General features: G+C 32.3%; 3 protein-coding genes across 4 annotated transcripts; all 3 read left to right on the top strand.

The window, feature by feature from the left end:
- The first annotated feature begins 349 nt into the window (after nt 1–349).
- On the top strand, nt 350–2,161 carry LOC124909577 (nucleolin 1-like). Its single transcript, XM_047450243.1, has one exon. The coding sequence runs from the start codon at nt 350–352 to the stop codon at nt 2,159–2,161; it is 1,812 nt and encodes a 603-aa protein (XP_047306199.1).
- A 9,236-nt stretch (nt 2,162–11,397) lies between these two features.
- Nucleotides 11,398–12,054, top strand: LOC124910264. Its single transcript, XM_047450891.1, has one exon. It carries the CDS (start codon nt 11,520–11,522, stop codon nt 11,904–11,906), a length of 387 nt encoding a protein of 128 aa, XP_047306847.1. The 5' UTR covers nt 11,398–11,519; the 3' UTR covers nt 11,907–12,054.
- A 4,613-nt stretch (nt 12,055–16,667) lies between these two features.
- LOC124945624 (NEDD8-activating enzyme E1 regulatory subunit AXR1-like) lies at nt 16,668–23,850 on the top strand. Of its 2 annotated transcripts, none has more exons than XM_047486088.1 (14): nt 16,668–16,810; nt 17,164–17,336; nt 17,413–17,576; nt 18,926–19,036; nt 19,176–19,255; nt 19,400–19,550; nt 19,637–19,730; nt 20,634–20,722; nt 20,951–21,024; nt 21,103–21,265; nt 22,927–23,012; nt 23,324–23,407; nt 23,490–23,670; nt 23,740–23,850. In XM_047486088.1, the coding sequence occupies exons 1-14, from the start codon at nt 16,773–16,775 to the stop codon at nt 23,821–23,823; spliced, it is 1,572 nt and encodes a 523-aa protein (XP_047342044.1). In that variant the 5' UTR covers nt 16,668–16,772; the 3' UTR covers nt 23,824–23,850. The 2 variants fall into 2 exon arrangements, with proteins under 2 accessions (XP_047342044.1, XP_047342043.1); XM_047486087.1 differs by having other exon boundaries at nt 22,927–23,045.
- Nucleotides 23,851–26,026: the final 2,176 nt, after the last annotated feature.

The following is a 26,026-nucleotide window of genomic DNA, read 5'->3' as shown; positions in this document are numbered from 1 at the left end:
GAAGGCAAAGTCTATGTTATTAGAAATGACTCACGTTCTAAACATTGTCCCAACAGAGTCTTTGGTGAGTGGAACGTTTGTTCCAGCCGAACCCGCACTAGGACTTTTTGTAAAACCGTTGACTGCTCATGAAATCATGCGTTTTGTAAGACAATCCGCTGGAATTGTCTTTGGAAAACCACGACCATTTCCAATGCCCATCGAAGTGATTGGAAAAGGGAAAGATTTTGTTTCAAATTTTGATGAAGAAGTTTCGGAGGCAACGTGTATTGTTGACCTCATGATGGATCAGGCCAAAGTTGTTGCTGCTGAGAAGATGGAGATCTTTGATACCTAGGTACTGAACAGAATGTCTATCAAGTACACCGGAGTTATCAAAGGTAAATGGATAAACAGTCAATGGATGCAGCTAGTCAAAAATGAGATAATGGTCTTAAAGTGGGCTAAGACTTCAGAAGTGTATGAAGCCCTTAAGAGAAAAGATCTGGTAGAAGCGAACCTGAGAGGAAGAGCTCTCTTTCCTATTCTCGAGGCCAGAAAGGCCAACTTCAATCCCATTGAAAGAGGTGCTAAAGCAGAAGCAAAAGCTTTGAAGAGATTGGATGAGATCATGGAGGATTATGTTTCAGTGATTACTCGATACGTTGATGGAGCAAGTTGCTCAGGAGCTAGCCCATTCGGTAGTTCCTCAAACGAAGATGAACAAATGTACTTATCTGATGATGTTGCTGCAGATAAATATGAGAAAGTTGTTGCTCATCTAATTGAACTTGGAAGTTTTTCTGCAGAAGAAAATCGTTTGAAAGCTCAACCCTCTATTGAGAAAGCCAGAGAACCTATTCAGTCCAACCCATCTAGAGAAGAAGAAGAAGTTATTCAAGAGCCTCCTCAAGCTCTTGAAAATGATACTGATCAAGAGCTTGTTCAAGCTCGTATATCGAAAGATAGAGAAGTTGTTGAAGAGCCTGTTCAAACTCTTGTAACTCAAGAAGAAGAAATGGTAAAATCCCCTGCTGTCAGAACAGAGGGATCTCAAGAAAAAGAGGCTGAAGTCAGTCAGCCTGAGGTTGTCAGATCAGAGGGGGAACCCTCAAAAGATAAAGAAGCTGAGAGTAGTTCCTCATCTGAGGGGGAACAAGATCAAAACGCTCAAAAATTCAAGCTTCTACCATTTCCCAATATCAATGTTGCTAATGTTTATGAGAATATTCTTAATCCTTATCACAGTTCAGGGAACTTGCTCGAAAGGATTAACAGGGCAGAGAAGGAGCTGGAAGAAGAAGAACAAGATAAATCTGATAGTGAATCAGAGAAGGATGAACCTGAGCAGTCCATGCAAGTTCATACCAACTTCAGCCCAATTCAGATCGTTGCAGCAGATTCGCAAAAGAATTCATCGAATGAAGGATCTTCGGTTAATGGTACAAAGCTCATTAAGTCGATGTCAACATTGTTATCAATGCTCCAGAAGAATGTGGCAGCTATGCAATCCAACATGACGAAAATTATGAAGGCCCACACGAAAGACAAGAAGAGTCTTGCTGATCTTGTTAAAACTCATAATGAGTTGGAGCTAACATTGAAGAAAAACATGTACGAGGAAGTCTCCAATACAAATTTTGGAAGGTTTGAAAAGAAACTCTTCAGTCGACAATCTGAAATGATGAGCCTTGAAAGACAGATCAATCTTGATAATCAAAGAGAGGTTATGGAGGCAATGGGATTGATTCAAAATCATCTGGTTGAAATTCAAGGCAGTATGAGAAGAACAGATGCTGAAAGACTAGAGTATGTTGACTCCATCGCAAGGAAATTTCAAGTTGAAGAGAATGTTAAAGCTGCTGAGAAAGAGCAAAATATCATCACTCAGGGAGAAGCTGTTAGAGATAGAAGAGGTGACGGTACTGCAACCAGCACCGGATCTAAACGAATGCCAACCAATGACGAAAACCCAAGGCCAACTAAAAGAGGCGGAGGCAGAAGCGGCGGTGATCGTGGAGGCCGAAGTACTAGTGATCGCGGAGGTCGTAGTGCTGGCAGCAATCGTGGTGGGCGAACTGGTGGAAGTGGTCATTGTGGACGCGGTCTTCCTCCATTCCAAAACCTGCTAACTGGTGAAGGGATGAGTGGTGAAGGATTCACCTATCCAATTGATTCTTGAGTGAAAAGGGAAGGTCAATAATCTCTCCTCCTTAAACTATTCTTATGTTAGTTTATGATTTTGGATTCCTAAAACATGATTTCTGAATATTGGTGGTTTTGAAAAGTTTCTATGTAAGATGGATAAACAAGTTTTACTTCTTTGTTATATGATGAATGTTTAATTTGTTATCTATGCAAAGGTTTTAACATCATCATCAAAAAGGGGGAAATTATTGGGTCAAATTATTTTGACTAAGTGTCAAAGTAGTTTGACTATTGGAATTTTGATGATGAATGTATAGTTAAAACCCAATCTATGCGTCTAATTGTTTTTGGTGCAGGTGTATCAAAAACAGGTTATATTAGACTTGGTCTTAATGAGATTCATTAGACCGATTTGGCTTTAGATGCACAGAGTTAGACGTGTAGTCTAACTAGCGGAGTTAGACGTACAGTCTAACTAGTGAGAGTTAGACGTGCAGTCTAACTAGCGGAGTTAGACGTGCAGTCTAACTAGCGGAGTTAGACGTGCAATCTCACTAGCGGAGTTAGACGTGCAGTCTAACAAGCGGAGTTAGACGTGTAGTCTAACTAGTAGAGTTAGACGTGCAGTCTAACTAGTGAGATTTAGACGTGCAGTCTAACTAGCGGAGTTAGACGTGTAGTCTAACTAGAGAAGTTAGACATGTAGTTTAACTAGCGGAGTTAGACGTGCAGTCTAACTAGCGGAGTTAGACGTGCAGTCTAACTAATGAGAGTTAGACGTGTAGTCTAACTCCTTCAGATTAGTCTAAAGGGATATATGAGTTAGACGTGCCGTCTAACTAATGGAAGTTAGACGTGCAATCTAACTAATGGAAGTAAGACATGTAGTCTAACTCCTTCAGATTAGTCTGAAGTGAATTGTAATTAGACGTGAAGTCTAATCCCATTAGACCAGGTGGTCTAATGGATGATGTCATTAGACGGGGACGTCTAATTTCATTAGACGAGGTCGTCTAAGTGAAATATGTTTAATGCTAGACTTAAGCAGTTACTTGAAGTTAGCACCCGTCTACCCACAATCAACTAGCTGTACGCTACTCCTACTCCACTTTCTTGTGAAGATCAGTACGACAACCAATTGCAACCAATTGATTAATGTCACATAAGTAAATATTCTTCCCACTACTTGTTTTTGCAGGAATATCCTTGAAGAATATTTGGCGCACTACCAGATTGGTACGGCCACGATCCTAGTGCTCAGAGTCTGTTGTGTACTATGGAGGTATTCCAATGGAAGCTCGCCACGTGTTATTATGAAGATTCGACCGTTGGTACCTGCTCCTATTTAAAGATCCTCAAGGACAATGGAAGAATCATCGATCTATCGATACTCAAATTATTCTATCTTAATTGTTAGCTGCTTTCTTGCTTTTACTATGTGTTAATCAAGAGAGAGTTAGAATCAAAGCATTGTATTAGATGAGTGATACTCTTCATATTATAAGTTGAACAGGGCCTATTCTGTTCAACAGAGAGTTATTCTTGCGATTGTATTTAATTCGTTGAAAGCTTAGTGAATTCTTCCGGTGGTTGGAAGAAGGGGTGACGTAGGAGAGTTAACTCCGAACATCTATAAACAAATTGTTGTGTTGTTTCTTTCTGTCATCTTTTCATTCTTGGTTCCTAGCTTCAAACTCAAAAAAACATTTCCGCACTTGAATCGTTCAAGAGTTTGCAAGAGTTTGTGAAGAATAGAAAGTGATCTAAATCCTTAACAAGATTTCTATCAAATTGTTTTTCCGAAGTCTTCATCAATAGCCAGACCCCCGTCTCTATCGATTACAACGATCCTATCAAGATGTTCATTAATATATACTTTCATTTCCTTTCAACATACATGTTCAATTCTTTAGACCAACTCTCTAACTTCATATAGTTGGATCCAATATAAGTATGCCCGTGTTTTAGAATATCATTCAAGTTTGATCACTTCTTGAACTACAGAAAATAGAGATTATGTATATTTTCATAAACCTTCTCTAGTCCATTATGCTACTATTGTTTCATTAAGGTTTCCTTGATGACTTAGAATGATACTCTATTCTTACTTATGTAGTTTCCAACTACTACATTTTCACATTCTTTAACACATTTTCCTCCACTTCAGTTGACAGTTTAAATTCAAAAGAAGAATTGAGTACCTCCACTTTTATTTTAAGATCGTCCAAGTAGATTTTTCCTTTATAAGCATGATCATCGGCTTTCTTTCCTGCATTATTTTTCTAAACTTCGTTTACACTCCATCTAGAATAGCTCCTGATAGTATATGTCTTAGATTTAAGGAACTTCATCAGCTCCCTCATTATTTCAACTGACCAGTTTACTATCTTTTCATACTCTTCCTTCCTTAGTAAATTACAGTCCTTAAGATAGTGTACATTCAGTTGGACGGTTGTTTGCTACATTTTTTCTTTGTTCAGCACAATCTCTCATTTTTTTTGCGTGCATCATGAGATTTGTGATTTGATTTTTCAGTCCAAAGAGATTTGCTCTTTCCTTGTAACCTACCTTCCAAATTCATTCTTTCTTCCCCTATTTTCCTGCTACATTTTCTTTAGAATTTTTATCATCAATTGGTTCTTTATCTTTGTTGCATTCCTATTTTTCCTTAATAATTTTCTTCAGTAATCTTATCAATTTCTTTTTCAGCTACCTCTCTTAAATCTTCCATCATAAATTATTTGACATCCTTATCCTTATTTCTTTTTTTCTTCCCATTTTAATGAAGAACAAAAAACAACAACAAAATAGAGCAGTTAGCTATTACAGAATAGGGTAAACTAAAAACTTTAATATTTCAACCAAGTTTTACAGATGAATGAATGACTTAGCTATTGGAGTTACCATGTCGTTCGTGCCGATTGTGCCGATCGTGTCAAAAACGACCATAAGCGACTAGCAATCGCGATCACAACAAGAGAACTGCGACCTTAATATCTTGCTGATCGTGTCGATCGTTCCGTCCGTGCTAATTGTATCGTTCGTGTCGATCGTGCCGGTCGTGTTTTCGTGATGAGAGAATTTGCTGCCGGAATTTTTGCCGTAAAATTGCCTAAAATCTCTAGAGCTTTTCTTTCTCTTCCTTTGGATTTATTTTTTTGTGTGTCTTACCTTTCTTTTGATACCTGATGAGTTTAAATTGGTGGACTATAACTCTTTAAATCATTTTTAAGTGAAAGGTGGTTAGTTTCAAGTTTGAAGTTCTTACTCTTTCCTTCTTTCAATTCTTATGGAAAATCTAAGTATTTATATGGAATTTGGTTTGAATGGGATTGTATATCATCATGTTACATTTTCAATGCAACTCGAATCATCAAATTTGGTTAAAAATTCAGCCTAATGTGAATTTTTGAATAAAATGTGTCATTCAGTTTTTTTGCCAAAATTTTGCCAAAATCCTAAGTACCAAATGAAGAATATGTTCTTCATCTTTCCCATAATCTGGTGATCCAGCGATAACTCTAGCGATAGGCAACCCGGAAAAGATGATGATGTGGCCATGTGAAAATTTGAATTTTTCCGCCTATAAAATATTGTACTAAAAAATAAAATGATCATCCTTAATGTGTTAGATTTTGCAAATTTTTAGTTTTACAAAAAAAAACTATGTTTTAACTAACCCGAAATAGGCTAAAGAGGGTATTTTGTAGATTAATTATTTATTTTTGATCTTCTAGTCTAATAATCAAGTATGATCATAATGCTAACCATGTATATTTATTTTAATTGTGTAGATGTAAAAATAGGGTGTCTAAAGGACTAAAAGTGTCCTCAAAATAATGGCATTCTGAAATCTCTATAGAATTCAAATATTGATTTTTTGCAATCTCAAAATGATTAGTGTTAAGAGGATAGAAGATCAAATTACTTGTCTATTTTGTACTACTTTATGTTAATGATATTCAGTTGGTTAGTAATTCATTATAGTATATTGAAGACTTTAAAGCCAAAATTGATTCTAAATACTCTATTAAGTATTTTGTTAATGCTAAAATTTTCTTAGGATTAGAACTTATTCACAAAGAAGAAGGCATATATGTGAATAAAAAGATATGTCCTTGATCTTGTGTCTGATTTAGAATTAATGGTTTCAAAGTCATCTATAATTCCTATAAAAAAATATAGTGAAGTTGATAAATGATACTATAAATGATGATTTATGTGATGTAACTAATATAAAAGGTTGGTTGGCATACTACTTTATTCCAACTTCACAAGACCTGACATAGCATATTGTGTTCAACAATTAAGTCAATTCATATATAAATCTTTTAAATCTCATTTTATTGTTGTTATACATGTGGTTACTATATGAAAGAAACTCTTTCTTTGGGAATATTTTATTCTTTAAAGAGTAATCTTAATTTCTATGTGTTTTTTTAGAACGCTGGATTCCGCTACTCTTTCGGAGTGCGACTAATCCCCGTGGGTTAAGCACATAGCCCACAAATGTACTTAACCAAAAAATAAAAATTCTCTTCAACCCCTATCCTAAACCCTTTTATAAAAACATTATTTGATTGTAATGAAATTATGAGAACTAGTTTCGATAGAGCTAGAAGCAACGCTTTTCGGCTCATGAGAGCGACGCTCTAACCAACCGAGCTACTCAACTACTATAATTTGTATGTTTTATGTGATTATGATTGTGATTGTGATTGTGATTGGGGATCTTGTTTGGATTCAAGGAAATCATTAACATAATATTGTGTATATCTCAGGAATTCGCTTATTACTTGGAAAACGAAAAAACAACAAATTGTTTCTCGTTCTTTTGCTGAAGCTGGATAAATATCGTAGCATGGCTTCAACAATATGTGAATTGGAGTGGATAAAAAATTTGTTGTCAGATTTTATAATCTGATTGCATTGCTAATTACACTTCATTATTATGATAATAAAACAGCAATTCACAATACGAAAAACCCGTTTTTAAACAGACAAATCACATTGATATTGATTTTCACACGGTAAGAAATAAATACAAGTTTGATTTTATTTCACTAACACATGTATCATATAATATACAGATCGTAAATATCTTTTCTAAATATTTTGAAACGAATTAATTTTTAGATCTTCGACACAAGCTACAATTACAAATATAAAATTTTCATCTTGTGGAGGGAGTGGAGAATAAATGTCAATCTCATTCAATGGGAAAATTTGACAAAATGACCCTAAAAATTGCCTTAAATACGTTGGTGACCAGCACATAATAAATATTGTGCAAATGATCACTTCATAATTTTCTGACGAAATTACTCCACCGCGTAACGCGATGCAGCGTCGTGTTGCGAAACAGAACCCTAATTCTTTATATAAATTCTCAATTTTTTTCATTCTTTATTTTTCGTTCTCTTTATTCTATGTGTTGTCTCCAAACCCTAACAATGAACGAACGAAGAATGACAACGACAATCGGCGACCGACGAACACAACAACAATCGGCGACCGATGAACACAACGACAATCGGCGATCGACTAACATAATGACAGACAAAATCCGATGCTCTCTTCTATTATGTGATTTATATTTTTATTTCCATTATAGCTGTATTGAATGTTTTGTGTTTAATTTTTAACAGATTCAAGATTCGAGACTTGATTCATGTGGATTCGAGATGTTGTTGGTTGTTGTTGTACTTTATAAGTAGTTAGTTGATGCATATGATAATATTATTGGACATTTTAAGTTCTTGGTTGTTCATCTTAAATGCAGATGAGGTTGGATGCGGTTCTCATGTTTATTCGGTCCCGTTTCATGATTTAACGTGATTCGGTCCCTTCTTGCGACGGCACGATTGTCTCGTAACGGGCTGTCCCTTCTTGCAACGGGTGGTCCCTTCTCGTGATGGGCCTTCTTGCGATGGGCAATCCCTTCTCGCAATGGGCCTTCTTTCAATGGGTGGTCGCTTCTCGCGATGGGCGGTCGCTTCTCGCGATGGGCGGTCGCGTCTCGCGATAGAAGTTAAAGAGGTGCGTGTTTCTGCACGCGCCATACTCTATTTATAATTGTGTCACGATAAATATTTCATATTTCTTCACTCCATCGTGACAACTTGTCTCTCTCTAGCCTCTACTTAACTTCATTATTGTCTGCCTCGACGACTCTTCCGGCTCGTCTTCTCGTTCCTTCATCGTCTTCATTAGTGTTTCGCGATGGTCGGTTGCGTCTCGCGATGGCGTATTTGTTATTTGTTCTTACTGTTGTATTTGTTGTTAAAGGTTTTCACCTACATTGTTGTTGGTTTTCACATACATTGTTGTTGTTGTTCCTTTTATAGATGGAAGAAACCACCATTCGTGACTTTCTTGGTAGGATTTCTTGGAAATGCACCCACAACCTCAAGTAGGAATGGCAACGGGTACCCTACCCATCAGGTAGTGAAGTATCCATCCCCAAAACCGATTTTCAATTTACTACCCAACCTCGAACCCGATGGGTATGTCTATTTATATCTCAATCCCCGATTCGTCAGGTACCCGATCCTCGACGGGTACCCCCATTACCCGATACTATATATTAAAAAATTATTATATTTTAATTAACCCATTTAAACTAAAATTATATAAAATTATATAAATTTAATATATTATTTTAACTAATATGTTACTACAAAATATAATTAACCTAAAACTATTAATAAATATTTTGTCCTTAAACATTTAAACAATAGACCATTAATCATCCACACTATATAATATAAATTTATCCATACTACAAAAATACAAATAAATTTAAAACGGATTGTACAAAATTCTTAAATTAACATAAACTTAAAAAATTATTAAATCAGTTTTCTCACAATAAAAAAATATCCTTTTTGAATACACTTCTTCAACACATATAAATTACGAGCTACAAAATTTATAAATTTATCTTTCACATCATGCAATCTCCACTTGAATTTCTCATCCACACATTTCACATAACAAAGATGTTTTCTTGACTTCTCCACTTTGAATTCAAAATGATTAGTCATTGAATATTTATAAAACCTCAGTTGAAGTTCTTTTTTATTATCAAACAACGCATAGACTTCCAATATAGTTTAACTACTGAATTCCATCCTAGATGATGGGTCTGTCATAGGTATTGATCAATCTGTCGATGGAAATGATGCTCTTATAATAGATGGTGTAGGTATTGATGATCGGTCTGTCGATGGAAATGAAGCTCTTGGAGTAAATGGTGTAGTTATTGATGATCGTTGAGGCGTTGGTGCAATTGCTCGTGCAAAACTAGTAGTAGTAAGCAAGTACTCATAATGATGTAAATAGTTTTCTTCTCATGCTTCATCTTGACTTTCAAAGACATCCTGTTGAAATATATTAGGAACAACTTCTGGTATACTTTTTTAGGAAACGGTAGTATATTTTCTTGAGTTGGGTATGTAAGTAGTGGTATCTTTTCTTGAGTAAGTGTTAATTTCTCTATTATAGAGACACACAGTGGTGACATAGTGCGACCCGAAATCAACCGTGATAAATATGTGCCCACATCCTTATCTTGATCAATAAGAAGAGAGGGAGGATTTGGCATACCGGAACATTATACTTGACTTGAAGCACTAAATCATATGTAGATTTTTGCAAGTTAAGTGTATCATAGATGATATCAACTAATTCAACAAATGTAGTATTTTGGGGTAAATTCAAAGTTTTGATTTAAGTTGCATGAAAACACATTGTACTATCAGCAAATTTCTACTTTCCATTATACAAAACGAATACTTCAGTTGCAATTGAAAACATGAATGTATGTATAAATAATACTATTAGAATGAGGAGTCGTCGCGAGACGATCCCATACAATTGAAGTCATACAACAATTATTCATTATTAATGGTATGGTCACGAGACGATCGTGCCCATCGCGAGATGCGGCCATACCATTTTTAATGAACTAAACAAATAACAAACAATGATCGAGGAAGAAGAGTACCAGTTGTCACCATCGTGCTCGTGCTCATGGTTGTGTCATCGCCGTTTGCTGTGGTTATCCGTCAAAGATCGTCATTTAGGTTTTCGTTTAAAGAGAACGAGGAGAAGAGAGAAATGAGAAAAATGACAAAGTTATATTAAATAGTAAGAGTATTCTAGAATTTTCATAGGTTGTTACCTCACGTAACACGACGGGAATAATTTCGTCAAAAAATTATGAACTTGTCGTATTTATTGACCTGCGCATTTAAGGCCATTTTTAGGGTCATTGCGTCAAATTTTGTCATTCAATGACTTAGTTATGATCTAGTTTGATAATTAAACTAAGTTATTAATTTGTTATAACGATTAGTTATTACTTAGTAACTGTAGTAATTGTACTGTTGTGTTAATTAATATTAATTATACTTATTTAGAACATGTTTGATTTTTTTTTATTTGTAATAAAATTTATGATACTATTAATAGGGCTGTGAAAAAAATCGAACAAATTGATAACCAGAACCGATAGTTTACCGGTTTTATTTTACCGGTTTATTGGTTAATCGGTTTTAATAATATTATTATTTTTAATTATATATTAATTATTTTATAAATATTAAATGTATTATAAATAATATTTAATCATCTATATATATTAGTTATTTTTAAATTGTAAATTATAATTAGTATAAAATTATTTTAAAAATAAAAAATTAATTTATATAGCTAATAGTTAAAAATAATTTTTTTTAAAATATATTATATTATGACAATAATATAATAGATTATTATATCATATTTTTAAATAAATCTATAAAATATGATTATAATATATTATATCATATTTTTAAATAAATCTATAAAATATTATTATAATATATTATATTCTAACAATAATATAATATATTAGCAATAGGATTATGCAAATAAAGATTTTTAATATATATATCATTTAATAAATTTAATATTTAATCAAACATTCACAATTAAACAAGGTTACTCGATCGAAACTAATACAAATTAAAATCGATAAAATTAATACTAATATTAATCGGTTAAATGATTTATAAAAGAAGAGATAAACCGGCCTTAACCCTAATTATTAATATTCAATAAAATATCACAAATTTCATTTTGTATCTCTATCTCAAATGGACCGGGTTTTTGGAAGTTCATTCTAATATAAATAAACCGAGGTTGAGGAGGGAGAAAATGGCGGCTGAAAGTAAAAAATATAATTTTGAAAGAACAATATATTTTTTCTCTATAACCTATTCCCTCCATTCTCTTCCCGCCCAGCGCCTCCTTCTTCCTTAAAACCTATCCATACGTTTTTACTTTACCACCAATCCATCCATCCATCTACTATTCTACCCTCCAATCCAAATCTTCCTCTTCCAACCATGAATCGAAAGGATCGCACCAGATCATCTTCCAAGAGAACGGACGAATCTTTTCTCAGATATCTAAAACCAGGAGCTCTCGCACAGCTTCGTGATTCACGAATCAACGCTAGATCCAACCGTCTTGACTTGAAGTTCCAGATCTCTTCGATTCGTATTCAATCGCCACTTCTGTCGCCGATCCGTAGCCCTAATCGTTTGGCGGAGATCAACGATGGTTTCCTTCACTTCTCAGGCAAGATCTATGGTCCTAGATGTCAGCAGAGGAAGAGACTTTTGGCGTCTAGATCTGTCTTCTTCATCAACTCAAGTCCGGCAAGTCCAGTTGCTGATTCACCTGATTCTGTTATCGATGCTTTTAGTAATGATATTCTTGTTTCGCATTGAATGAACTATCTTATTTCTTGATTTAGATCGAGATTTCTTCTGTTATCTGGCAGTTCTTTGTCTGCCTTCTTTCTTTACTATTGTGACATACATATTAATTAGGCAAAACATGAAAGTATTCAATAAAACAACTATATTTCCTGTCATAGCTGCTCAATCTAGTTTTGATTTCTTGACAAGTTACAATTAGTTAATTTTCAGTTTATTCAATGGTAATCTATTAAATTAATCTTCTTGTTATTAAAGTATATACATTAGATGATGTCAAATCAGTGTTCTTTCTTATGATGATACCCAATTGGAAGATTGTGATGTTTTTATGCCACTTTCTATATTCATCTTTAGGTTTTCCTTGTTCAGCGTGTTTCAATTGTTCAAGACCCATGATTTCTTTTTAATAACAGGGTTTATAGAGGCTTTTTTAAGCCTTCAATGGGTCTAGATTTTCTTGACTAGTTTGGAAGTAACTACTGATGTTTGAGCCTTTGAAGAATGTGTTTTTCTGACTTCTGTTAACTTTAGTTCCTTGGCTAGTACTGAGTTAAGCTCAGAAGTTTCAATTCTCAAAGATGTTCTTGAAGGAGATGCTAGCTTATGATCTTGGTATAGTGCAGGTTTATATGTGTTTCTCTTTAGATTCAGGTTTCTCACCCATCATATTTTGCAGTAGGATCCAGATTCCAGCCATCAGAATTCTTCTGAAACATTGATAAAAAATGGTACATTGTTCTTGAGCTTTTGTACCATTGATTTTTCTGATGTGAAAGTAAAATCAGAAATAGAAGCATCATCATTATCTTGCTTTCAAAGATGCTAATTTAATCATTATGTGCACCTAATTAAGATCTTGTTTGATCTGGGTGGCTATGAAAAAATTGAAGTTATTTAATTAAGCATATATTAGGGTGTAAATATGTAATGAATAGATAGTCCTCTATTTTAAAATAGAGGGTATTAAATAGGTTGATGAGTTCTGATCTCCTATATCTTCCGTTTAATATTTTTATTTGAATTTTTCATGTTTCTAGGGGGTTTTATCTTCCTGTTTTTGTACCTTAGTTTTGGTATTGACTTGGTTTTGTTGGTGGTTTATGACTACACATGTCATAACTCATTTATACTGGTTTGATTTTTCTATTAGACATGAGTCCATTGCAGTTTTTTGAATTTATGAAAAATAGTCACTTTTAAAACAAAAATGTTAGTTGGTGATTTGAATAATGTGATTAATAATTATATTATTGACTCAATTTTCAAATAAGGCATAGAAGGGTTTTTGTTAGGAACAAGACTTGTAAGGGAAACTTGAGAAAAGATAAACAGAAAAAAGTGCTCCTAACAATTTCTTTCTGATTATATTATTATTTGAACTTAGAAGAATACTACATCTCCTTATTAATTTGGCTTAAGAAAATATAATGGTGTTAATTTTTGCTAGAATGCTATTTAATTAATATTTTTAAATCATTTTAATCATAGACAAGGGACTAAATGTTTTTTTAATATAATTCAACATGAAAATCAGGGAACTACACTTTTATTACTATAAAATTTTGTTTTTAATTTAATTATTATAAAAATATTGTAACATTATTTATATAAATTTAATTACGTAAATTTATATAAATTAAAATTATTAATTTTATTTAAAAAATTAAAATCAAATCATTATTTAAAATTATTTAATTTAAAATTATACTTAATTTTAATAATTATAAATAAAATTGTATATATAAATTAAAATTAATAATCTTTTAATAATTTCAAATTGTTTTATAATAAAATAATTAAGTTGAAATATTAAATATATATATATATATATATATATATATATATATATATTTATATTAAGGACAAGGCTTTATAATAAAAAAAAAGGAAAAAAGCTCACTTAGACGTATGTACTTGTACAACTAGCTCACTTAAACGTATGTATTAATAAAATATCATTTAAACGTATGTACTATCAAAAATTGGCTCATTTAGCCTCTTTTAGTAACTATGGTTAACTTTTATTTTTAAATTTATATATTTATTAATTAAATATTAATATATTTTCTCTCTCTTTCCTTTTCATTTATTATTTCATTTATTACTAATAAATGAACTCTCTATTTTTATCTTTTATAATTTTTTATTATTTTTATATGAGTATTTATGATTGATTATTTTAATTTTAATATATATATTTCTTCTTTTTTATATATTTTTTTTATATTCACATTAATTATTAATTATTTTAAAATTGTTTGATCCCAATAATTGAATATAATAATGAAAATTCTTTCAACAATAAAATTCTTTCAACACAAAAATAAATTAATTAAGAATTGAATAATAATAAAAACTCATTCATCAAACACTAAAAGAGTAATAATCAAATATTAGACAAAACAATTCTTTTACTACTAATATAAGTCGTGAATAAAATTAAATAAAAAATTATTAATTTCATTTTTATTTATATTAAACTAAATAAGAAAAAAATCCTTTTTCATTTTTATTATATTAAATTAAATAAGAAAAAACCTTAAAAAAAATATTACAGTAAAATATAAAATTCATAAATAAGTTGTTAAATTTTTTTAAAAAAATGACAATTTAAGAAATATGAGAAATAAAAACTAATAAAAAAAAGAAGATAAAATATAAAAGAGAAATTAATATTAAAATAATAAAAAGTTTAAGAATAAAATAAATTATCTAATTTAATTAATGAAAAAGAAGGAGAGAAAAAATATATTAATATTTAATTAATAAATATATAAATTTAAAAATAAAAGTTAACCATGATTATTAAAAGAGGCTAAATGAGCCAATTTTTGATAGTACATAGGTTTAAATGATCTTTTATTAGTATATACGTCTAAGTGAGCTAGTTGTACAAGTACATACGTCTAAGTGAGTTTTTTTCCAAAAAAAAATATACATAGTTGTGGTTTTGTTTAACTCTTCCAGTCATACCTTGTGCCCTATTGGGTTAGGTAAATCATGAGAAGATTTTGGGGTTGAATTCGGGTAATTGACTAATTGGTGTATTTTTAATAGAGTAAAAAACAATTTTTTTTTTAATAAATAGTTTTATTTTAAAAAACAAATTCCTTTAAAAAAATTTACATTATTGTTAAAATATAAACTTGGTAATCACGAATTCATGTCACATCAATGAGATTCTACTCGAACAAAAGTCTCATGGGTGGAATCACTAAAAGCTATCTCCTTCTTTCCTTACAATGGACAATATTATTGACACTCGTATAAATTTATATCTAACTCCTTTTGATACATTTCCAATTTGGTGGACTTTTGTAGAACAATTTTAAGCACATGAAGTTTACTTTTTTTCGGCACCTCTCTCAGTGAGAAGGATGGTAGACTTGCTAGTCTTGTGGAGATTCTTGATCAAATCTTGATTCATTCTAATACAATGAATTTTCAATTTTGTTGGTCGGCTGATTTCATGACTAACATCATTTACCACTCACATTTTTCAAAGGGTGACAATGACTAAAAGCTATCTCCTTATTTCCTTACAATGGACAATATTATTAACACTCATATGAGTTTATATCTAACTTCTTTTGATACATTTTTTACATCTCCAATTTGGTGGACTTTTGTAGAACAATTTTAAGCAGAGGAAGTTTACTTTCTTTCGACACCTCTCTCCGTGAGAAAGGATGGTAGACTTGCTAGTCTTGGGGAGATTCTTGATCAAATCTTGATTCATTCTAATACAATGAATTTTCAATTTTGTTGGTCGGCTGATTTCATGACTAACATCATTTACCACTCACATTTTTCAAAGGGTGATAATGACTAAAAGCTATCTCCTTATTTCCTTACAATGGACAATATTATTAACACTCATATGAGTTTATATCTAACTTCTTTTGATACATTTTTTACATCTCCAATTTGGTGGACTTTTGTAGAACAATTTTAAGCAGATGAAGTTTACTTTCTTTCGACACCTCTCTCCGTGAGAAAGGATGGTAGACTTGCTAGTCTTGGGGAGATTCTTGATCAAATCTTGATTCATTCTAATACAATGAATTTTCAATTTTGTTGGTCGGCTGATTTCATGACTAACATCATTTACCACTCCCTTAAAAAAATAATAATTCAAGACTATGTTTACCCTAAAGCTTAAAAGAAAATAACTTCACTTAACTAATAGGTGTTGTCTTAGTACGAAGAATAGAGAAATCGTTTATCATATCTTTTTCATTACAACCTGCCTAAGAACATGTAAGCTCTTTTACATTATATTCTTAATTTATATTAATGGGCCTAGTACAAAAAATTTCGGATTTTGAGATCAATATATTGCATGTTACTGGAATCAACATTATTACCTAGTGTTGAAAATCAATTTTTTCCGAGTTTTGTAGCAGAGGATTTGAATGGAAAGGAAGAACCTTCGAAATGAAAAACTAAGGTTATGGTTATGAAAGAATAAAAAGATTCATGTTATATATTTAACATCACTAAAACTCATTAACCTATCTCAAGTAGTAAAAGTAGTTTTTAAAACCAAATATAATAAATTAATTATTTTTTTAAACCCTTTTAGAAATAAAAAAAATGCGACTTTTACTCTTTTTTTTTTTTTTTTTTATCCACCAACTCATTTCCAATCATATTCTAAGAATAAATTAAAATATAAAACTTATTACTAAGTTTTATTGTAAAAATAATCAAATTTATAACAAGAAAATAAAATTATTTGAAAGGGGAATCTACATATTTTTAGATATAGGCTATACTGGACTCTCATCATAAACAAACAGTGCTCCCCCGTTGTATATGTGACCCTTTCGCTCTGCGTAGCTAGTAAGCGAGCACCTTTTTCAGCACACAACAATGGCGGAACCTAAAACCAAGTATGACCGTCAGCTAAGGTACTTACTTTCTTCTTTATGCTTCCTTTTCCCTGCTTTCTCATACTCTAATCTCTACCTTCCATTGTCTTCCAACTATCGCGCATGAATCCCCTAAATTCTCTTTTCTTTTCTAATGTCAAGGAAACCCGATTTAGGCTGACTGCATTTTCCGATTTAGGCTAGCTCAGTTTACCTGTTTGATAATCCTAGCTCAGTGGACCAAGTCTTAGGTTTTTATTTTCCCTCTTGCTCGCTTCCTGTGTGGTTATTTGCCTATAATTTTCTTTTTGGATCATAAAACTCACTTATGGTACTGAAATAAATACATGTCTTTTACACGATTTAAGTTTACAAATGAGATTTCATTGCAGGATATGGGGTGATCTTGGGCAGGCTGCTCTTGAGAAAGCAAATGTTTGCCTGCTCAATTGTGGTCCAACTGGATCTGAGACATTGAAAAATCTTGTTCTTGGTGGAATTGGAAGTATCACTGTAATTGATGGATCCAAAGTTGAAGTGGGTGACCTTGGAAATAACTTCATGAGTATGTCTTTAATCGTTACTTTGTACTGAATTTTTTTATCGTGCTGATTGCTTATTCTGATACTTGGCGTTGGTAGTCGAAGAAGCTAGTGTTGGGCAATCGAAGGCAAAGTCTGTATGTGCATTTCTTCAAGAGTTAAATGATGCTGTTAAAGCCAAGTTTATAGAAGAGTATCCTGATAGATTAATCGAGACAACCCCATCTTTCTTCTCTCAGTTTACCTTAGTGATAGCCACCCAGGTATATTATTTTTTGCTTTACCTCATGATTTGGAATAAATATAGCAATAGTGTGATTGCTACCATGAATAGCTTTAAATGGAACTGTTGTAATCGCGATGTGAGCATTTTCACTTGTACGGGATTCTCATTGAAGTGACTGATCATGAAAAACTGGCTTGGAGCTTGTTTGATGTAGGTTTATTGAGAAAAAGAACCTTGTTTGATGAAAAAGTGGATTATTTCATAGTATCCTTGGTATTTAATATTTAAAAATGTTATAAGAATATAATGTAAGTGTAATTTGGTATTTTAGTTTATGATTAATATGATGACGAAGTGATTGGCGATGGGCCCTTCATCAAACAAGCCCTTGATATTTAGTTCCAGGGATACAACTTATTTAAATATCTGACTTGTCTTTCTCTGGGAACTGACACAATAGTGTTCTTTTTTTAAGGAATAGTATTCCTTGTATATTGAACTCGTGTTTCCTCTTTTCTTTTTGTAATAAAAATTGTAACCTTCAAAAACGGTTTTTTTTTCCCTTCTGAAGAAGATATGTTTTGTTCCTTGCTCATATGGTCTTTTAGATCATAGTATGACATTGCCAACAGGTCTTTTATTTTTGCAACTCATCATGGTATCACAAATTATTTATGTTTGAAATTGGGACAGCATGGAAGATGGTCTGTTCAATATTTTTCTTATAGATAAGTGTTTGTTTCTTTATGTTTAAGACACAAATGTAATGTATGCTGCCCTGACTATGAAAGAGAGTAACTCTGTGAACTTGAATTTGTAATCAGTCACTTGTTTTTGCTTAATGTCTAGAACTAAGGTTTCTCGTAGAAATTGACCTTTTCCTTTCCCCGGGCTTGGAGTCCCGTTAAGCAGCAAGAATTTCTCTGTCATACTATGGATGATCAAGTAACTTAAGAGAAAATGTTCATCTGGCTTATATGTTTGCAATCTTGATTGGAATTGCACTCTTCAATATAGCAGCCATGGGATGGCTTCTTACAAACATGAATAAAAATGGTAAAATTGTGGTTAGGCTAGTTTCAATAATATGTTATGTTGATTTAGGTAGATAGATAGAGAGCTTCAATTTGCTAAGCAAGAAAATCTATCTTGTAAGAACAAATTGATAGCAATTGGAACTTCAACTTTTGTTTTCACCTTTGGACCATACAAATGTGCTTATTAAGTTGTCTTTGTGCTATCTAGCAGCCTAATTATGTGATTATGCCCATTATCATGCTATTATTATCCAGCTAGGTCTTTTCATGAATGATTTGTGGTTCAAAAAGCTGTAATCAGATTCTTGTTTATAAATCGTCAATGATCATGCTCTCGTTCTTCTTGTAGCTGGTGGAAGACTCGATGGTGAAGCTGGATAGAATATGTCGTGAGGCTAATGTTATGTTGATATTTGCACGTTCCTATGGTCTCACTGGGCTGGTCCGGATCAGTGTGAAGGTTAGACTCGTGACTTTTTGTTTCTCATTATATTTAGGAAATCAAGTATACAAATAATGTGCTACAACTTTTTTTTGTGGAAAAACATGGTTTTGAGTTGATTGTTGTAAGTGAAGGTTTTGGTTTTTCTTTGTTTCAGGAGCATACAGTGATTGAATCAAAACCTGATCATTTTCTTGACGATCTCAGACTAAATAATCCATGGCCTGAGCTGAGGGAGTAAGAATATAGATTGGTTTTACTGCATTATCTTTACTCATATCATGTGATTCATCAGTTTCCATTTTGAAACTAGTAGCATTTTGTCATTCCCCTCAGATTCGATGTGCTTAATCTTGCTGCATTTGTTTATATCATTGGAAGGTTTGCAGAATCTATTGATTTAGACAATTCAGATCCTGTTGTCCATAAACACACACCATATGTAGCGATTCTTGTCAACATGGCGGATAAGTGGACCTCAACTCATAGTGGAAAGCTTCCATCGACTAGAGAAGAAAAGAAAGAATTCAAGGTGAGTAACTGTTAGTTTCTCACTAATGCTCAGTCATCTTGTTGGACTTTCTATACTGAAACAGGTTTGTGCCTGTGACATCCTAGGAGCTTATTAGATCGAAGATGATTGAAATGGATGAGGATAATTATAAAGAAGCAATTGAAGCCTCTTTTAAAGTTTTTGCTGTGCGGGGAATAAGTAAGTCATGAATTTGGTGAAGCATTTTCTCTAATTGTCTAATCTACTTGTTATCTTGGCTGCATACAAATTCTAAAATGAGTTATTTGGATTCTAGATGAACATGAACCATACAAATGTGAGTTTCTATTTTGAGAATATTTGATGAGAAAATTAATAAAGTGTAGGACTTAATAATGAGAATTTGATTTGATGGTGCTTTACTTGTAGTTTACTTTTGTGTTTCTATGTAGTGGCGCTATTTGTATGTTGAGGCTAGAAGTAACTAGTCACAAAATCAGTTTTTAAAAGACAAAGGAAATATACTCAAACTACTATACCAACTATGAAAATTTCTTTAGAATAAGAAGTTATACAAAATGCCTAATAACATCATTATCAGAACTCTAGTTATTTTTAGGTGATGGAAATTCATAATAAAGTGACTGATAATATCCTTATAATTTTCTCTTGACGGTTGATCTCATCCTCCTCAGTGATTCCACAATGAGTCTTTCTTTTGTCTTTGTAACATGGATTTGAGGGTGTTAGTTAGTATATGAGATGGATTATTATTTTTGAAAGGGTATGAGATGGATTAATTTTTTTGAAAAATGTCAACTTTTATTAAAAAGAGCGCAAAATGCGTTCAAACATTACAAAAGGGAAGGAAACAAAACAAAACAATAAATAAGAAACAACGAAAAAAATTTAAATGCCAATAAGATCGAGATGGACTATTATTTTTGAAAGGGTATGAGATGGATTATAACTACCAAATTATGTGATTTTATTAGATAGTGAGTATTTCAATTGATTTGTGCAAGGATTCCAATGTGTATGATGGTCTTTGTCTTGTGGTTGTTGTCTCATTGTGCTCTGTACTATTGACAAAGAACTTTCATTTACTCTGTTATGTCTCAGGCTCCAACATCACACGAATAATCAATGATAATTGTGCTGAAGTTGATTCTAGTTCATCAGATTTTTGGGTGATGGTTGCTGCTTTGAAGGTAATGTCTGGAATTTTTTTTTTGTTGCATATGCTTGTTGATATCAGCCGTTGATATGCATACTTGCCTTTTTTGTGTTTATATTCGTATTACATCTATTTCAAAATTTTATATAAGTTTGTCTACTTTTCCTTTTAAGTCTATAACTCGCTCGAAAAAATTGTAACAACTGTCGCAAACAAAAGATTGTGCAGTTAAGGGTTTCATTGATCTTTGCATCTGTTGCAGGAGTTCATTGCTAATGAAGGTGATGGAGAGCCACCTCTTGAGGGATCAATACCTGATATGACTTCTTCTACCGAGTTAGTAGCCTTCTGAGAATGTATTTGTTTATTGTTCTTTGATTGGTGGAAGTTAGAGGTTTGCCAACTCCGTTGTAGGACATATGTAAACTTACAGAAGATATACCAGGCTAAGGCTGAGGCTGATTTTCTAGTTGTTGAGAAGCGAGTAAGAAATATTTTGGAAAAAATTGACAGAGATCCAGGTAGCATATCAAAGTCAACTATAAGAAGCTTCTGCAAAAATGCCAGAAAACTCACTGTAAGTGTTTGTATAACAATATTTTCATTTCATACTCCAAATGATTTTTTTTCAGTTTATTCAGTGAATCATCTATTTCATGAGATGGTAAACATGTTTTTTACTCACAAGGGCTTGAACACGTGCCTAACATTTTTGTGACATACAAAATGAAGAACATTGTAATATTAACTAATAATTTTTAGGTAAAACATATATTCCTCTTGGCTAACGGTCTAAAATAACATATTCATAAAAGAATAAATACTTTACTTTAAAATAGACCATTTGTAAAGGATAAATCATATATATTACTATAAGAACATGAATTAAGCTGGTCTTTTTTTGTGTAGCATTTTGATAGCAATGGTAGCAGGTTTTTACATGAATCTTATATTATTTTAATGTTGTCTAGTGGATGTGTTGAAATTTGATGTATGATTCTGTTGCATAGTGATATTGTTATAGAGAGAAACAAACTCAAATACATGAATTTGGGAGTTATGTGAGAATATAAAATCCATCTAAACTGAGATGAGAGGATTAAGAATCCATAGAAAGAAGCAGACTATCAATTAACTTCTTTATGTCTATTCCCATCAATGGTCGTCTTATTTATTGGGTTGGACTGTCAACTGCCTCAATCTGAGTTGCCGTAACTATTTATTTAACTAGTTATGCCATGTCCTCACGTAGTAGCCCTAACCCTACCTCTTGTCATAATTATCTAATACTATTCATTTGTCGGCCACTTGTTCCGTAACAGATTGATGCCAAAATTTTTTTTTTTAGCGAATCCTGTGAAACATAGGACACAATGGCAGAGTTCTGCTGCAAATCTGGTTCACTACTTACCTAACATTTCAATATATAATAATGCTGCAAAAGAAATTTCAAGTCTTGTACAAGTCCTTTTGAAATACCATCATAAAATGAGAAAACACATAAATGTACCCTTGATCTTTTTGACAATTTTGTTATGTTTCATAAATTTGACCAATTTTATATGTACAACATCAAAACCAAACAATCGTCCTTGAGTGAACTGAGAACTGTTGAAAAGGAAATTGCTGTCAAGTTTGCACAATTATGCTTTCCTTATTAGCCACTTCTTTTGTTGATCTATCATGGAGATAGATTAGCTAGATTAACAAAATATTACTTTGATAGTGATGAGCAAAAATGGCCAACTAGCAGTCGTCTATAATGGTTTGACATTATTTTTTTCCATATATATTTCAGGGTGATTTGCTTAATTTTTACAAATTAAGAGGTATAAAGCCTTTTTGGTATCATGATTTTTATACCAAATGAAACAAAAATTACACTGTCATTGGGATCATGATGTAAAATCAATCTTACACCGAATTATTCAAGTTCATTCAATAACAACTCAACAGATTTATTACATGGTAATTGCTAATATTTATTTTCATTTGGAGTATGATCTTGATAAATCTTCATTTGTCATGTTTGGCAAATATCACAATTATCTAGAAAATAATTTGGATCGTGATTTGGAAAAAATATTTATACCACACCAAAACCAAATGAACTATAATCTGAATCATGATTAAAATATTGCAGTTTTCAAATAGGCTCAATATTCAATTTTCTATAGAATCTTGATTGTGACGAAATATTAGTTTCCATTTAGGCTCAGTATTTGAATTTTCTCACAGGTATGCAGATACCGTCCCATTGAGGAAGAGTTTAACTCTCCATCTCAATCAGAGTTGCAAAAATATCTTACAGATGAAGAGTACAGGTATCGGGATAACTCTGCTGAGTGCTACCAAAAGTAAACTCCACCAACTGATAACTATTTTTATGAGATTCAATTGATTTTCTGTTTACTAGTTTAGATTCATAGATTCATTCTTAGACATGATAGATACATGCATATATCATTCAAGACGGTTTAAGTTTCATTCTGCAAAAATATTGTTAGAGATTTTACTAATAGCTTTTTAATTTAATTATTTTTTTTAGTTTCTGAAGATTCTCAATCTGCATACAGTTGGCAACTCTTTTTAATAGGCCATAATAGAGTCCATTTATTTTCTATGGATTTTACAGTTTTGCTGTGGGATTCTATATACTGCTTAGAGCTGTAGACCGTTTTGCTGCTAACTATAATACTTTCCCGGGACAACTTGAAGGGTAACAACTAAATCCCCTGAGTGAAATATATCATTATCTTTTTACTTTTATTCCTTTCAACCGAGAGCTGATAATTGTGAAGGGAGTTGGATGATGACATATCAAGATTGAAAACTATAGCGGTTGGCCTACTTGGCGATTTAGGCTGTAACGGATCAACTTTGTCCGAAGACCTTATAAATGAAATGTGTCGATATGGTGCCGCTGAACTCCACACAGTCGCCGCATTTATTGGTGGAATTGCTTCACAGGAAGTTATCAAGGTTTATTCTTTATTTTTCAATTTTCCTTGAGATCCTCACCTTACTCATGTAAAGTCCTCTTAATAACAGCTAATCACGAGGCAATTCATTCCAATGCTGGGTACTTTCGTCTTCAATGGCATTGACCACAAGTCCCAGTTGTTATCTTTGTGATAGTTACAAAAGTGCAACCTTGAAGAAGAGGGCACGCACCTTGCTCCGATTTGGCTGGTAGGCATTTTTTAATTGTTTTTGTTGCGATTGTTGAGTTTGAGGCCTTGTTTGATCTGGGATTAACCTTGTTTAGTGCAAGTTGATTATATGGTATTTTGGTTGATGATTTGAACAATGTTATGGAGAATAGTTAATAGGTTATTTTCCCAAATCAACCAAGGCCTTGATATTGTTATATATAGTTGTGAGCCTTTTAGAGTAACTGATAATTCTTTTTGGGGGGTTAATAATGCAGGCAGGGAGGGAGAATTGGTGTCAATTACTTTAAACTTGTTGAGGGTAGAAAGTACAATATGTACAATGATGATGGAGATAGCTAAAGAGAGATCATCCAAGGAATATTCCTCAAAAGGATTTTGTATAGACTGATGATGATTGAACTATATTTCCATAAAACTTTAGCTAATGTTGCTTTTACTTGCTTGTATTGTCAGGAAGCTGAATGAATTGAAGACTTGTTAAGATTGATTGTTAAGAAAATGGATTTAAATGGATCTCAATGCTCTTTTTAAGTTTCCAATTGTTAAGGATGATGCCAAATGACCAAATTTCTTAGAAAAGACAACAGAAGTAAATTGAACCATCTATAGGATCATAGCAAATTCAATTTTTTGATCAGTTCCTATAAACATTCAATGCTCAAATTTTTAAGGAAATGATTTGAATGGGGAGCAACTCAAAACCATCTTACCAAAATATGTTTTGCGGAATAGTTACTCTATGCACATTATATAATGTTTGAAATATTTTTTTTTATACACTAACTTGTTTGATGAAGTTTTATTGTATATTTATTTGATTTGATTTAATTTTTTTTTTCTGATACTGAAACTTTTTTATGCTTATCATTGCAACTATCTTTTTCTAATTACAAACAGAATAATTTTACATTTTTCTTTTTTTCTTTTTAATTTTAAACATAAATACTTCCTCTTTCTTAACATAGCTTCCAACAAGACTTCTATGCCCTATCTCTACTTTATTCTTTAAAATTAAAACTCTTGTCATTCTTCTTCTCCATCCAAATAAGACAAACTCTCCTGCATGATCTTCCTTTGGCTTCCGTTTGTTCTACTCCTGTTGATGAAGATGAAAGGTAGCTCTTTCGCCGACCAAGACAATTTCTAGCTAATGAAATTCAAAATATATTTGATATTCATAACTAAAAAAAATTTTATTGGTCGGGAAAAAGGTTGCTTGACCTCTTGTATCGGAGCATAGTAATGACGTTATTTTTTTAGTGTATACAATATAAGGAGGAATGATAGAGAGAGGGACCATGGGTAACGACTCTCTATCAACCTCTCACCTGGCTGTCAGAGTGGAAAAAAAAGTGAAGAAAAAAAAGTGAAGGAGAAAAAAATAAAATAAAAGGGCACTCTTCTTTTGATCAAATCATAGTAATCCTATGATCAAATTATAACGTTTTCTTATCGAAAAGAGCTCAAAACTAAGCACGATCTTTAGATTTCTCTCTCAATGAGAAACCCAAATCAAAGCAAATGACGACCTAGAAGACCACCAAGAAGAAAACTAGCGCGAATAAGACGACCACCGGACTAAATTATACTGTTATTTTTAACTTAAATTGTAGTATTAATGTCTGATAAACCGATGTGAAATATTGGTAATATTGGTCTGTTTGGGACGTTATGCTTCTGAACATGGTTATGTTTAGGACCATTTCGTCTCGAGCATTATTGTTTTTGTTAATACATTTTCTCTCTTATTTTTTAACTTTATGGATCATGAAGTTCAAATACACGATGTTCAAATCCTTAGTATTGGAATGACTTATTCTTTTGAAAAGAATTTCCCGAATTTTATAACGCCTATTATTGGTTATTTTGAACTAAGAATGCTTTCTTAAAGTATATAAAAGAGATAGAAGGCAAAACTTGGTTATTTTTCATTAAGCTGAAACTATTTAAATACAACTAAATAACTAGATAGTGGAGCTAAAAAATAGGGAAATACATGAACATGATCTCTTAGAAACTATCATAGAAAGTAGAAACCACCCATTAAACCACTAACTAAAAATTGAATTACTAAAAATTAAGAGAAATAAAAATAATTTCAAGCAAATTTTAACACTTCTCCTTGCTTAAGTTGCTGTAGATGCCATGATTTTTCCTTATGA

The sequence above is a fragment of the Impatiens glandulifera genome, chromosome 7 (assembly GCF_907164915.1).
Source record: "Impatiens glandulifera chromosome 7, dImpGla2.1, whole genome shotgun sequence".
NCBI classification, from domain to species: Eukaryota; Viridiplantae; Streptophyta; class Magnoliopsida; order Ericales; family Balsaminaceae; genus Impatiens; species Impatiens glandulifera.
This window is presented reverse-complemented; position numbering and strand designations above follow the sequence as displayed.